General features: G+C 37.8%; 1 protein-coding gene across 1 annotated transcript in view; it reads right to left on the reverse strand.

Annotated features, from left to right (window-relative positions):
- SMARCA2 (SWI/SNF related BAF chromatin remodeling complex subunit ATPase 2) overlaps positions 1 to 14,749 on the reverse strand; it is a 91,909-nt gene that overhangs the window by 63,419 nt on the left and 13,741 nt on the right. Inside the window, 10 exon segments of the mRNA XM_088539843.1 lie at positions 93 to 223; positions 695 to 748; positions 3,078 to 3,248; positions 4,206 to 4,379; positions 4,624 to 4,797; positions 5,993 to 6,119; positions 11,666 to 11,922; positions 11,924 to 11,982; positions 13,640 to 13,649; positions 14,009 to 14,127. Of these exon segments, the coding sequence (XP_088395969.1) occupies positions 93 to 223; positions 695 to 748; positions 3,078 to 3,248; positions 4,206 to 4,379; positions 4,624 to 4,797; positions 5,993 to 6,119; positions 11,666 to 11,922; positions 11,924 to 11,982; positions 13,640 to 13,649; positions 14,009 to 14,127 (1,276 nt within the window).

The raw sequence follows: 14,749 nt of genomic DNA on the forward strand, positions 1-14,749 counted from the left end.
GGAGAGAATCCATGGGAAATACCAGTCTGAACAAACAAAAAAACCCACCAAAAACACAAAGCACACCAGTTACATGTACACTAGCTACTTACCCAGGGTTCATTTCCAGCCATGCATCCAGCTGACTTGCTTTTGGTGCTTCTGGTCCAAGAAGAACTTTGCCAGTTTCAGTATGAGTTACTTTAACTGGAAGGTCACTCATTTGACTGCTTTCATCTATGGGCTAAAAGTTCAAATGATACATTACAGTATAGGATCATTGAGCTTGTTCGTCATCTATAATAAAAAGAACTAATAGCACCTGAAAAAAAAATAACCTGAACAAGCGGTTAAGTTTCATTATTGCAGCCACATACATACTAATTCAATACAGTCACGGGATTTTAATTTTTTTACATTTCTACACATGAATAACACACACACAGAGATTACTTCTAAGCGTCCACCAAAGATGAAAGGGAATTCTCAGTATAATCAGTGACAGATTCAATGCACCTTTGTTTTAGTCTTCAGGTCTCTAAACAAGTCATCACGGACATTAATCTGGAAAAGTTTTATGCTGGTTATGAACAGCAAGTTTTCTTATAACATTTACAGTTGTGATTTTTTGTTTTCTTTTAAGCTGTGGCAATGACACACCACTTGTAACAATATTAAGGGAAAAAAAATTAAAAGCAACTTGTAAAATTCTTACCTCTCCATCAGGACCAAGACCAGATGCCATTCCTTCTGCATTTTCTTCAGCCTTCTGCAACAAATCAAGATGTGAAAAATATCAGACAGTTTGTTAGTATAAGGGGGTACTTTATATGAAGTAAACATTTTGAATCATAAACAGGATTTCATTCCATTCCTACACAGTCTGAAAGCAATACAGTTAAAGTTGTGGGAAGTTATTAAGAGCACAGAGTCACCTCTGCCAATACAAAGCACTTAGCAGCATGAATGGCGCACATTACAACATCTATAAACATGCTAAGAAATCTGGGCCTAGAAAGTGACTTCCCTACCAAACTTATAGGTCATATGCGGAGCCTCAGTTTTCAAATGCTAGTTCCTGTTGCGATAGTACACATATAACAGTAAATAATTTTAATCTGACTTACTATTAATTCTCTCTACATTGCCTTAATCTCATTTCACAAGATCTCACCAAGTATCACAGATTCTATGTTTGTGCAGGCATTTTTATTCCAGTTACATACACAACTCAGTTCTGGCCTCAGAGCTATCTGTGAGTGGCACTGAAGCTCTTTGCTCAATTATTTCCAGACCACTGTTGTTCAAGCTGCAAACCAAAAGACCCCTGGGGCTCAGCTGACAGGAACAAAAACTTCCCAAAATAACCTGATTTTTTTTTTCTTCCCAGATGCCACTCCCAGTAATAAGCAGTCTCTTTGTCAAATCTTATTCTATTTTAAAACATCAGGACAACATGAGAATAATGGAAATCTTCATTTGCATCCAAATTGAAACTTCGCTAACAAGTGTGTTAATGAGCAAGAAAGACTAGAAAGGCTAGAAATCAGCTTCTGCTCCTGTCCCAGCACTGGACTTGATGTATTACAGCATGATTTTATTTTGGTTACAAATGTAAATAGATTGGACTGAAAACATAAGCAACCTTCTAAATTTTGCTTATAGATAAAACAACTTTCAAGGATCATTTAATGAGTGTGAAAAAATTAGGTAACATAGTTTGCTATTTAAAAAGTATACTGCAGAAATAGCAGCGTTTCTGAATACTAAGATGATCCTTAGTATCTGCTTCCACTCAACCACTGCATCCCTTCCCCAAAATGGCCCTTCAAATCCATTTCCAAAGGCATGAATTCCAGATGACTGTGCAGGATGAGACATGGTTCAATATAACATTAAAAAATTATCTTCATTTCTGTTATATTAGTTCTTTAGGACACTTGCCTGATTGTCTCTATTCAGCTCCCTTCCGCTAGCTTGAGCAAAAGGAGAATTCCAGAAAAGTGTAGAATATTTAACTACAATTTTCCTTGGTATATATAAAATAACTTGATTGAGAGGCTTATAAACACTATAGCATGCTACAGAGATATCACAGATCCTATTCAATGCACAAACAGCTGGTGCTCCATCAAGAAAGTCATCCATATGAGCTAGAAAGCTTCTTGTTTCAGGATTGCTGCGCAGAAAGTACATCTGCTGATGGCGCTGTGCCAGAACTAGAGAGCTTTTACAAATAGAGGGGCAGAGTAATTCAGGACAGCACAGATCTAGACTGAGCCTCATATGAAGAGGCTACCTCCAGGATAGTTTTTTTTTATTAGAAGTCCATCAAGTCCGAACAGGACCCATCCCCTTGTAGATAAAAATGTTCTGTAATGCAACACAAGTTTTACAACCACAGTCATTAGAAAAATGCTTAAAAAACAAACACAGAACCACAAACAAACAAGCATTAAGGCTTACTGCTGTTCACGGTGCAATGATCAGCTGCTGCTGTGAGAACATAAGCATTTACAATCTACAGTCAATAAAGATTTCGGAAACCATAAAACATACTTTAAAAGAAGGCAAGTGTAAATAACAGTAGATTCGCTTACACTAGTGTTTTAGCGATGCTAAGATTTCTTATATGCATGAGGACATATCAGTTTTAAAGAAGCAGGAGCCTACAATTTCTTGATGCTTAGTAAAATGACAATAAAAACTCTTAAAAGGTGAAAGGTCGCACAGCAAGTTAAACTAGCCTATTATTTGAAAAGTTTGTCTGGTGTATACTTTTCCATTCATGAGTGCTACAAAGATGTGTGAGACTAGCTGAAGAGGAGGCTGGAGGAGGCTGCCTATGTAAAGCTTATCAGCATCGATCCAATGTTATCAGTTCACAGTTTTCTATTCCCACCTCCTTCTTGATCCCTTTGGAATAAATGCTAGCAGGTTTCTTAGAGATTTCGGTGGGGGAAAGGGGTTTCGCCTAGTGTTAAGAATGTGTCAGTGTAGATGACTAGGCATTATCATATCAAGACAACTGGAGATGACTACAAACCAACGTAAAATCACATTTGTAGGCAAGACAGCCTAGAACTCTAATGACTTGCCTTCTTTCTCCTTCTCCTCTTCTTCTTCTCTTTGGCTGCTTGTGCCTGTTTGTGCTCCCACACCAGATTAGTCAGGTTAGCCACATACTCATCTGTTTGCTGCAACAGGTAGGCCAGGCGTCTGTCTTTCTTTTGGTCAATCAGCTTACGGTAGCCTTCCTCATCTTCAGCCTAGCAATACAAAACAAACATCAGCCATGACAGAAATGCTTCAGAAGAAGCATCTAAACTCCTGTCTCAATAATCACATGCCACCTCAGTTGAGGTGTTAAGATCTGTGCGGGAAGAAAAATAATTTGTCAAAAAAAAAATTGGAGTATCAGTCCTGGGAGTCATACATGTGTGTTAACTGGTAAGACTCATCTTGAGGCTGATAACAAGGAGGGTACCATAGGCACCTATCTCGGGACCTGTCCTGTTTAACATCTCTCTCAGTGACCCAGAAGGAAGGGACAAAGGGCACTTGTCCAGTTTGCAGATACTACATAACTGGGGACCAGCTAGATTGGTATGGCTGCACTTCAAAAAGACTCAGACAGGCAGGTGGACTGAGGTGACAAGAAACAACACAAAGTCCTCGAAGAACCAACACAGAGTCCTCAAAAAGAGGAGTCCCTGGCTACAGAGCAGGCTGGTGAAATCTTCAGCTTAGAAGGCTAAATGTGGAGCAGCAGTGTCCTCAGCAGTTGCTTAACAGTTCTAGGGCTGTCTAACACAGACCAGTTGATTAGATGCAGTCTCCAAAACTTTAAAAGCTAGAAGTAAAATACCATATTTGTAAGAAAAGCAAATATTCCTACATTTTTGTAAAAATGTTAATATATGAAATAAAACCAAGTGGTATTATACATAAAAGCCTGTGAAAAGTTTTTAGGCTGGTAGATAAAACAACCTTATAGCAAAACTTAGAAATGAGTAACAGCTATGGCTTGAAGTGAATAGTCAAATTCACTATCAATGACAGAAATCCCCACATCCAAACTGCAGCAATTTTAGATTTGTACTTTGGGGATTGAAGAGGCTTTATTCATTTAGGAAACACATGGACACCTGAAAATCTGTATTAGATATTAAAAAAAATAGTCTTATGACTTTAGCTAAAACAAAACCCCTTCCTCTACTCCTTACCATCAGTCTTCTCATTCTTTCTTTCTCAATTCTCTCCGTTTCCTTCTTCTGCTCACGCTCAGTGTTGGCATGCCAAGTTGCCACAGCTTTAGAAAGCTTCTGAATTTTCCCAGCCACTGACCGGTGGTACTCTTTAAAATCTTTAGCATGCTGTAATATACTGTTTAGGTACTCCTAAAAAAAAAAAAAAAAAAAAAAAAAAAAAAAAAGAAATAGTGCAGACATTTGACAAGGCACAGGATTTCAAATCAGAAGCACCCAACTTTGAATTTTAGTGTGGTCTGATTGCTTATTATGTGTTTTGACATTTTTTGTATTTATAAAGTCCAAAGGTGACAAAACATGTAACAGAGAAGACTGGCACAACAAAGCAAGGCACATTTCCGTTGCTGGGCAAACAGCCAGTAAGTTGGAATACCTGATGCTTCTGTCTACGCTTCCTCTCCTGTTCTATCTTCTGTTGTTTCTCGAGTTTTTCTGTCATTCGGGCCTCCCTGAGGGTCTGGCGCTTGCTTCGCTTGTAGGCTTTGGAGTTGAGCGCCGTCTCCAGCGTTGTGTCACGACGCATGCAGGCGACTACCTCTTGTCTTAGCTACCAGTGAGAAAAAGAACCACTTAAAAAAAAATATATGAAACACTTTTAATCATTAATGTGATGCAGTAAAATGGTAACAATCTAAGAGATGCCCCAGTCTCCTTTTCCTGTTCCGCTAATACATATTCCATAGCTTCACAGTTGCAGTGCAGGCCTGCCTCCCTCCCTAAGAAAATTTCAAGTCTCCACAGAATGGCCAATCACTGGAGGTATATCACACATTCTTTCCTTACAAGATACTGAGGAAAAAATGACTATTCCGCTGAAATACAAGAGACTAGGCAAGATGTCATGCCATCCAAAAAAAGCATGAGTAAACAACAGACACAACACACTTCTGCAGAGTTGGTGCTAAATGCAGCTGACAACTGTCTTCACTGTCAGCTGCACAAGAGACAGCAGGGAGTAGGAAATGGTGAAGGCTTCAACAGTCTAACTAGAGTCCCAGAGGTGCAGCAGGGGAGCCTCTTGTTTTTCATATGACCTTCGACAAAACCTCACTACAAAGCAGTACCAGGGAGTGGGAGGGCAGGATCACAGAGCGTAACACAAGTGATGCCAAATGTCAGGATCTGTTTTTGCTTGACCTGCCAAATCACATCTTTGTTCCTTCAGGTTAGCTAGGAAAACCAATGGCAAGGGGCCCAAAAGTGTCTGACGCTGTGTCACCTTTCTGAAATTCATATGTTTATACATACACTCAACATCCAAATGATACCATCATTTAGACATGATCTTGTTAACCCTGATTTTAAAAACGTGCCACAGCAAAAAATCTTAGGTCACGAAGAATTAAGACAAACAACAACAGCATTCAACTCTTCCAAAACAAGAAGAGCCATTACACAGAATATCCAGAAAGAGGTGTATATTGTCTCTGGTGAAGAAAATTGGCTTGCAGCCTATGCTGCTCTTCTCTTTGTGTTACTGCCATTATCTACACAAAATGCACAATTCTAGGGTTGTACTTTATACAGGAGGATATAGCAGGAGAAGGAGAAGACATGTATTTCCAATAAATAAACAAAATGAAGATCAAGTTAAACAGTAAGTTCTGTAAAATGCTTCTTATCATCAACTCATGCAAAAATTTCCTGGTGAGGCTCATTGCTCCTGTAAACTTTCTTGCCAATTCATCCATTGGCACACCCCCACATTTGACAATAAAACTTCCTGACGCAAAAGGCATTACCTGGCGCTGGAAGTTCAGCAGCCTAAGTGCCTTCAACTCCACCGTAGCTTTGGTTCGCAGATCAGGAGGCAAAGAGCCCGGCAAGTTCTCCAGTTCCTGGATTCTATGGGCAATTCGAGCCTGAAGCCTAAATAAACACAGTATCAGAAAAGAGACCAGGATAAGTCTGTGAGAGGTTATCACTGTTATTACACTTGCATAGTAAAAACAGGCTATTTATCTCAGCTATTCATCTTTTATTACTTGCTTCTGAACTAAGAGGCTTTTGCCTAGACGGGGACAAAATTAGATGTAGTTTTCCATTTAGAGAATAAATTGCCAAATAATAAAAATTCTCTTCTCTCCTATTTGAATTTTGGCTATAAGTATATGTAAAAAGCAAGCTTTCCGTTTTATTTTAATTATATAAAGGACTTCTCGCTTTAGGCTTCTTGATGAGTTTTATTTTATGAGAAGCGTAGCCAGCCACCAAGCACAATACAAAAAGTTTCTGGTATAGCAAATCCCTTCCCTCTCAACATTGATAATTCTGCTAAATTATTTTATTGAAAGATTTGTTAGCACTAATATAGCCTTTACACTGTAAATTAGATCTACCTCTCTCTTCCTTTACAGGATTCTAAATCAAGCCCATTCAAATCAAAACAGTAATGTACAAGCCAGAAAGAACTTGTTTTATTTTTTTTTCAATGAAAACCAAGATCATATAGCTGAAAGTAGGCTAGCTTTGGTAAGCCTTTTTATTCACAAACAAGTATTTTGGTAGACAGCAAATTTTGATAAGGCATTACAGTGAGAGTTCCAAAATTTAAGTTATCTAAGTGCTACATATTAAGTTCAGCTAAATGAGACCCCTCTATTTCTCACACACCTTAAAAAATAAAAGAGAGTGGAAAAAAAAGAGAAGAAAAATGAAAGTTCTCCCCCTCTCCCCAAGTTAAAGGCCGAAGAAGGGCTCATCTCCCTACACTTTGTATGACCTACAGCCTCCATTTTTACTTTCAGAGCACATAGAACATCAGACCTCATCAGGAGTGGGTGTCTGCTGCTGCTCTCCCGCAGCAAGAACTTTGGAACTAGCCTGAAGGCAGAAGAAAAACAGTCTTCACTGGGCTTCTTTGCACTTAGTGGTCCCCCAATTCTCCCTCTAACACATCGGATAAAAGAGTGAACATGTCAGTCCTGCAGCTGAAAGGTCGGTTACAAATCAGACAAAGGGTCTGAACGTGTTGAGTGAGGCAAGATACAACAAAATACACTTAATCTGCTAAGCGTGCAGAGAGAGCAGCAATTACAAAGACTTGTTCCTCACAGCGGTACCCATGCTGAAAGGAGCTCGAGTGAAAGACACTTTTTCTCTGATCACAGCATACTACCAGAACCACCAGATGCAGAACACAGAGATGCTATAGCGAGACAATAAACACACAACTTTGGTTCTGAAAACACAAGTTCTAATCCACGTATGCATACAAAAAAATAAATTCCTCATGGAATTTAGGAATTTAGTATGAGAATTGAGTGGCTTGATACAATTCATGTTTACAGACAAGTTCACAGTCAGACCATCATTCCACCATGGCAGAACAGATGAAAGAAACCTACTAATTGCATAAAAGAATATCAAGAAATTCTGATAAATAACTTGCTAACAGATCAGAATATTAGTGGCTCACAGCAACTATACGCATAATAATGCATGCATCATCTAAAAGAAAACTAGAATTAAAGTTGCATGCAGTATCTGTTCTGTAACAGCACTCTTTCCAAGATCTCCCAGCTACTAATTTTCAGCCTTCCTTGAAAGGCTTCTGAAACATCAAAACATCAAAAAAAGATGTAACCACAGAAGGCTCATTTAGTGTCCTGAAGAGAACAGGACACTGTTTCCTTTACAAAATTGCATTTTGTAAAATTTCAGCCCTAACTGGACTGCCCAGTGACTGAGATCTTAGTGCAACTAGAGATACAAAATTCTAGGAATTTCCTTGAAGATCAGGTTTACTATCATAACTACACACAGAAAACATGGCTGTGACGTACAATGAGAATATTGTTCTAAATTGTAAATGGCTGCTCTGCCATTTTGCTTCTTCATATACGGATGTAAACGCAGACCACAACTGTGATTTTCTATCTATGTAGATTTCCAAATAGCTCTGATGCTTCTTTTAAGTGATCCAGCTACAGAACAGTTAAGGGCAAATCACAGTTTCACTGAAGTTAATGAAACACTTGAGGGGAGCAGTCTCAACTTTCCCAAGGTTCTTCTGTGCACTGTGGACTTAATGAGGCAGCTGAACACAAAGTTTTTAATTCCTCTTTTAATTCCCCTTTCCCTCTAGCCACAAGAAAGAAGTAGAAAGACAACAGTACAAATCAGTACAGACACTGCCTCAGTAAATGCTCAAAAAACTCCATCACTTTCTCAAACAAATCCACTGCTTAAATACTGACAGAGAGAATGAGATGTGGCAGACAGATGACTCGCACATAAAAAATTACAAAAGAATAGTAACAGATCCGGCAGCTTTATTTCAGACTTTCACAGTACTATTTATTTTCTTCAGTAGTAATAGTATTTTTAAAAGAATTTCTTTACAGAAATCCCACCTCACATGAGTGCAATCACTTAAGGCATTCTAAAACTATAGTTGTTTTCTAATCTTTAAAGCCAACTTGCTGGACTATTCTTATCTTCATGGAAAGATACTAATAGCTGTTACATAAATCACACAGAATCCAAAGAAGAAGATTTTCTAGATGCTTTTTACAGTCACCTGAAAGATATAATCCAATCCTGTTTAAAGGATACATCTAATCAATCTCTGCAATTCAGCAATTTATTTTCATCCATGCAGAAAGTAGCTAGTGCATTTATAGTGAAAGACATAGATCCCTTTGCAAAATAACCAAGGAACATCTATCTCCTCTTTAACTTCAGTCAGCTACATAGGTTATGCTTTTTCATAATTGAACTTTTGTAGCATGGATGGTAAGAAGCAAGCAATAAACCTATATAAAAGGCAACTTTTCAGAGAACAAAAAGAACTGACACTATACGGGATGGTTTTTTTTTTTTTTTTTTTTTTTTTTGGATTAGAGAAGTTGGGAAAAATCTTTCCATATACTGGAATGACATTAAATTATATAGCACATTTATTACGATTAAAAAGCAATAGCTTAGTTTCAAGAAAGTGTTAAGGAAAATTTTGTAAGAGTAGAATGCTATGAGCATAAGCCACTGACCACTTTGGCCAGATTTTAAGATGCACAGGAAGTTGAAAAGTTCTCCAAATAGAAATAAACTTCTTAAAACAGTAAAACATTTAAATATGTAAGGTTTTTAATCACCCACATTTAGTCACATAGAAATTAAGAACAATTATCATATAATCCCACCTCAAAACAACATATGCTGTCACTAGCTACTAGGCACAACCATGTGAATTTGACAGCAACATTCATTTTCTTGTTGTTTTTTCTCAGTGTTAATTTATTCCAAAGACCTTTTCTATAATAAGAAAGAAGATTTTCAAGAAAAATTAGTCTATGACTGTGTCATCAGATTCACAACTTTTTCAGACAAAGGCATGTATTAGTAGCTCCATTACTACTTCTTCCTATGCAGTGGTCTATTTTACGCACCATTAATAGATAAGATTCTATACCATGCATTTACCAGCCTATCTCATCAACCTATGTAACTTCCTGATAGCAGGAGGTATAAAGAAAAAGGAGCTTTGACACTGGAAAAAGAAAGATGCAATTTCTTCAGTGTAACAACAAAAAGTTAAGTATTTCACCTTTATGATATAGTCTAATAAACAAATCATGCAGGTTATTCAAAAAAAAAAAAAAAAGAGTTGTATATCAAAATTTTATCTTTCCCCCCCATAGACAACTACTAAGTATTAATTATTTACACTGAAAGAAAGAGCCAACTAATCCATCAAGTAGCTTCTTATTGTGCAGCAGATAAATCAGAAGTAACTGAGAGATGGGGTCCTCAATAACATGCTTTACATCTTTAGTCAAGAAACACCATGCTTAAAGCTACAGAGCAAACACAGATTGCCATCTTCAAAAATTCCTAATTTGATCAGATTTCTCATAATGAGGCAATATACAAACACTTTACCTTTTGTGTCTATATGCCTGAACTGAGAAACTGTCAAATAGTCATGTGATACTTCTGTCTTTTCATGAAGAGATGAATAATTCAGCCAGTTTTCTGAGTATTTCACAGTATAAAGTTCTTTTTTTAAAAATAAACTACTGCTAACAGCACAGAGACAACTGTTCCATAAAGTTATCATTAACTTTACAGGTTGATCAGGATGCAAATGTTTTTATTAATTTCCTTCTGTTACCATTTTACTAGGATGGCTAGGAAAGGGTAAATACTTTATGCTGCTACACTAAAACTTCTTATACAAAGTGTAGTACCATCCAAAGTTCAAATAAAGTCATGCTTCCCCCTCACCACCCCGGTTTCTTTTTGGTTTTATTCACAGTTTGAAATAATGGGGGGGGGGAACACCTCCAGAAGTTCCAAGAATTCTGGCCAAATTCCAGCAATATTCAACAAATTCCAGCAATATTCAACACTACGTATTAGCCTCCTATTACCAGATCCCTGTGAAATGTCTACCTTATTTATTCTGTCAAGAAGCTCAGGCTATTTAAACCCTAGATTATTTAGACTCTAGAGAAGCTGTAACCCATTCTACACATTAGTATATATACCACAACTATTTTATTCAAACCTTCACTTCCATCCATCTATGCATTCTAGATTATAACCGCCTGGCAACAAGGATGCATGGAGCAGACTGAGGTTAATGGATGCAGCAATGGTTATGCTATACTAGGCCACATGATTTCTGGCTCAGGTTAATGGTATAAATCCTTTCACTCGGAGAACCAGTGAAAACGTATGGTGGTATGTGTCTCAAATTTTCTTTAAAAGCTGTCAGATCACAGTGGCTGCTCACACTGAAACAGCTGTGGCCATTCAGCCCTACATAAACACACTGCAACAAACTGAAGGACCACAACCGTACGCCATGAAATCACTTAAGGATGATCTGACAAAAGTGTGAGAGCTTTACATGGATTATGGTCTGGACTCTGGACATGGCGCTAGATCCTAGAACACCCTGTATGTTACCAAAGTCCATACCACTTACGTTCCCTACTGCATCTTAAAAGGAAGAACAACTTCATAGAAAAAGAATGATTAAATCCTGTCTTCACCTTGGTTGTCAGCTCATCAGTCTTTGGGCTTCCAGTCTTCCCTTCTTACTACCCTTTGTGTTCATCATTTTGAAAGATTTCTGCACTAAAGTGGTTTCTGTGTACGTTAAAAGGATTATGGTTTCCTGATTTTTATCCAAGTAAGACATTAATCCAGCAAAATCCTTTAACCTGTTCTAAACTTAAGGCTGTTTGCAAATACACTGCCAATGTACTCTGCCAGTTCATAACTTGGTCTGGAATTAAATCATAGTTTACAGGTAGAGGTTTCTGTTTTTGTTTTTAACATGGTCTCTTTCTGGAAACACTGAACTACGGCCATTTCAATATCACTTTTAACTGCACAGAGTATCGTGGAGAAAGTAAGAAGTAACAATTCATAAGCATTTGAACCTTTTTATTTTTTCCTTTTACCTATATTCACGCTCTTGGAGTATTTCAACTGGATCCAGTCCTTGTGGCTTCTGGATAGGACTGATGCGATTCTGCTTCTGCTGCAGCTGCACGATGGGTGAAGGTTGTCCAGGCGGTGGCTGCGGCACAGAAGGGCCAGGCATGGCAGCCGTGGGCTGTGCGGCAGGGGGAGCAGGAGAAGGCCTCCCGCTGGGAGGCGGCGCGGCGAGTTTCTGTGGCGCGCTGGGAACGCTCATGTCCGCGCCTTGGCCTGCACCAGAAAAACAACACTGGTTTCGTAACATGAAATATGAAACACAGCAAGTCGTTCGAGGCGGCTTTTCAAGACAGAACATGAAGCTAAGACAAACATTCAAAATTACCAGAGGAGGGGAGAAAAAAAAAAAAAGACAAGATAGACTTCACTATTAAAAAAACACACTGAAATAGTGCAGGAAGCCATCCAGAAACACATTAAACTTTTAATTACTGACATTTTTCATGGAGAGCTTAAACTTTGCTTAAAACTTAAAAGAATCTATCTATAATCACAACCTCACTGCAAGCACGAATATCTCTGCCTCTAGAGCTCTGTGAGAACCAGACAGTCATATTAAAATTCTTATGATGGTACTTAAAAGTACCTGTTAAATATGAATAGCCTCTTTTGTCCCCAACTGCTAATTAATCGCATTTAAATGTTTCAAATACCAGGCATTTGATTGCTCATGTATCTTGGAAGATTCTAATCAGTTTGAAAATAAATTAGCTCCTCAGTTGACATGATTATAGCATCCATCAGCTACAGATACCAAGGGTCACAGATTTCAGTATCCTATTAAGTCAACAAGGCACCCAATGCACACAGATACAGAGAAAAACTGTTGTGGAAAACAAAAAAAGACATTGCAAAATAAAGATATCATTTAATCGTCTATGCAGTCGCAATAAGTAAATATTAGGAAAAACAACTACAAAGCATGCCTGCGTTCTTTTTTACAACTTTACTTCAAATCCAACATCCTGAAATCTAGGTCGAAAGATTCCTGTTGTCCAGAGACCATCATTTGTCATTCACACATCTGCAATGAACTACAGAAAAGGAACCACAAGCACAAACTTTGAAATCTGTTTAGCACCATTTCATATTATTAAAAAAAAGGAAAAGAAAGCCCACCAAAAGACTGTGTTGTCCTATTTTTCCAGAAATCATTCAGATTGTCCTACAAGACCAACATTATGAAGAAAAAGTTCAAAACGAAAGAAAAATAAAGATATCAGCATAGTCTTTTTAAAAATACACCAAATAAAACCTGCAAAAACATACATCAATAACGGACAAATTTTCTTATTAAAAACAGCAATGAAAACAGCCAAGCAGTAAGCTGCTTATAATTGAAAATGACAGATGTATTATTATGCCATAATGGATTATTCAGATAAAACCATCCATCTAGTAATTCTGTACTCTTGCCAGCATTTCCAAGTAACAGCATTTGAGCTAGGAGACACCAAGGCCAGCAAACTCACACATGCAATCTCTCAAGAAACACTTTTCCTTCTCATTATCCTATTTAAATGTTAACCATTTGCTGGAGTACTCCAAGAAATGCAACTCCACAACTTACCACACACTACTATTCTTTTTATATTGTTGCAAATTGCTGACAACAAAGAATTTGATGACACCAAATATGACAGTGATCAGTTACTGTGTTACTCCCAAACATTAATACAGTACAAGATCTTTACAGTATGAGGGATTTGTGCTATCTGCAAGCTGGTGATACTGTATCTACTTTTAAATGGCTCTAAAGAAAAACTTTCAAACAAAAATGTGTTAGAAACTTCAATTTCCTTTCAATAACAATATTAACTTGTAAATCCACATGTGGATGATCTGATTCAAAAAATATTAAAGGAAGAAAAAAAAGTTACGCTGTTTATTACACCTCAAAGACTACACTGTGCTTTCAAAGGCAAGACAATAAAAACTAGTCTCATTCTACCAGGCTATGCAAATTTATTTACAGTAAAAATACAGTAGAAAGGCAAGCTTGCCGAATTAAGCATGCTCAGGACATAACATATGTCTCAGCCAACGATCATTTCACTCTGATTGTGGAGAGGTGCTGCATGTTCAGGCTGCATAGCAGCTGCAATAATTTCATCTGGTCAAGTCGCTTATGGCTGAATAAATGGTAAGAAACTCCTTGATATTTAAGTCACACTATTTCTCCTCTATGCCTTTTTACTTCCCAATCCTTCTCCCTGCTTCTTTCTTTCCGAATCCCTACCCACACAGTTTATCCATAACTCTAAGAATAATACAAAATTAGCATTATACTCCCCTCTAGCTTCAGCCCAAGTTTTAGGGATAATGGCAGATATATGTCCAGGAATTCCTGGAGCTGGCCCTGGCCCAGTTACAGGACCACTTACTGCATGTAACCCAATACCAGCAATTTGACAGAGGAAAGAAACTTAAGATACAAAGCATTTCTAAGTACACAAAAATCACTGCTTTCCAGCATTCTACTCCTTTTAGACAAGCAGTACTTCTGTGTTCTACTGTCAAAAATAATGAAGCATATTAAAATAATGTCATCCCAAGAACAAACCCTCCACTTTGTAGCAAAAGTATGCGCATTGGAGTGACCAGTCTGCATCATTAAAGCCAATATTATCAAGAATCACAAAATCACAGGCTAACTGAGATTAGAGGGGACCTCTAGAGATCATCTAGTCCAATCTCCTGCACAAGCAGGGACACCTAGAGCACCTTGTACAGCATCGTGTACAGGTGAAATCTCTCCAGAGAAGCAGATTCCACAACAGGATCAACTTAATGCCCGATACCTAATATTAACTCAGTATGGGAAGTGTTCAGACAACACAGCACGTACAGAGTATTTGCAACACAGTTTTCTTAAGACCATGGTGTGTCTGCCTACTATACCATAATATCTACTACCACCAGGAGAAACCAAGTAAGAATACTTTTACTAGTAAGAACCCTTTTCCCTATGTTATGTACTTGTCAGCCCACTATATCTAGTTTGCTTTACTTTCCACAACCTGCATAATCAGTCAACTTGCTCTAGA

Source organism: Tinamus guttatus, unplaced genomic scaffold (assembly GCF_059628265.1).
Source record: "Tinamus guttatus ecotype Peru unplaced genomic scaffold, ASM5962826v1 Tinamus_guttatus_pri_ptg000050l, whole genome shotgun sequence".
NCBI classification, from domain to species: Eukaryota; Metazoa; Chordata; class Aves; order Tinamiformes; family Tinamidae; genus Tinamus; species Tinamus guttatus.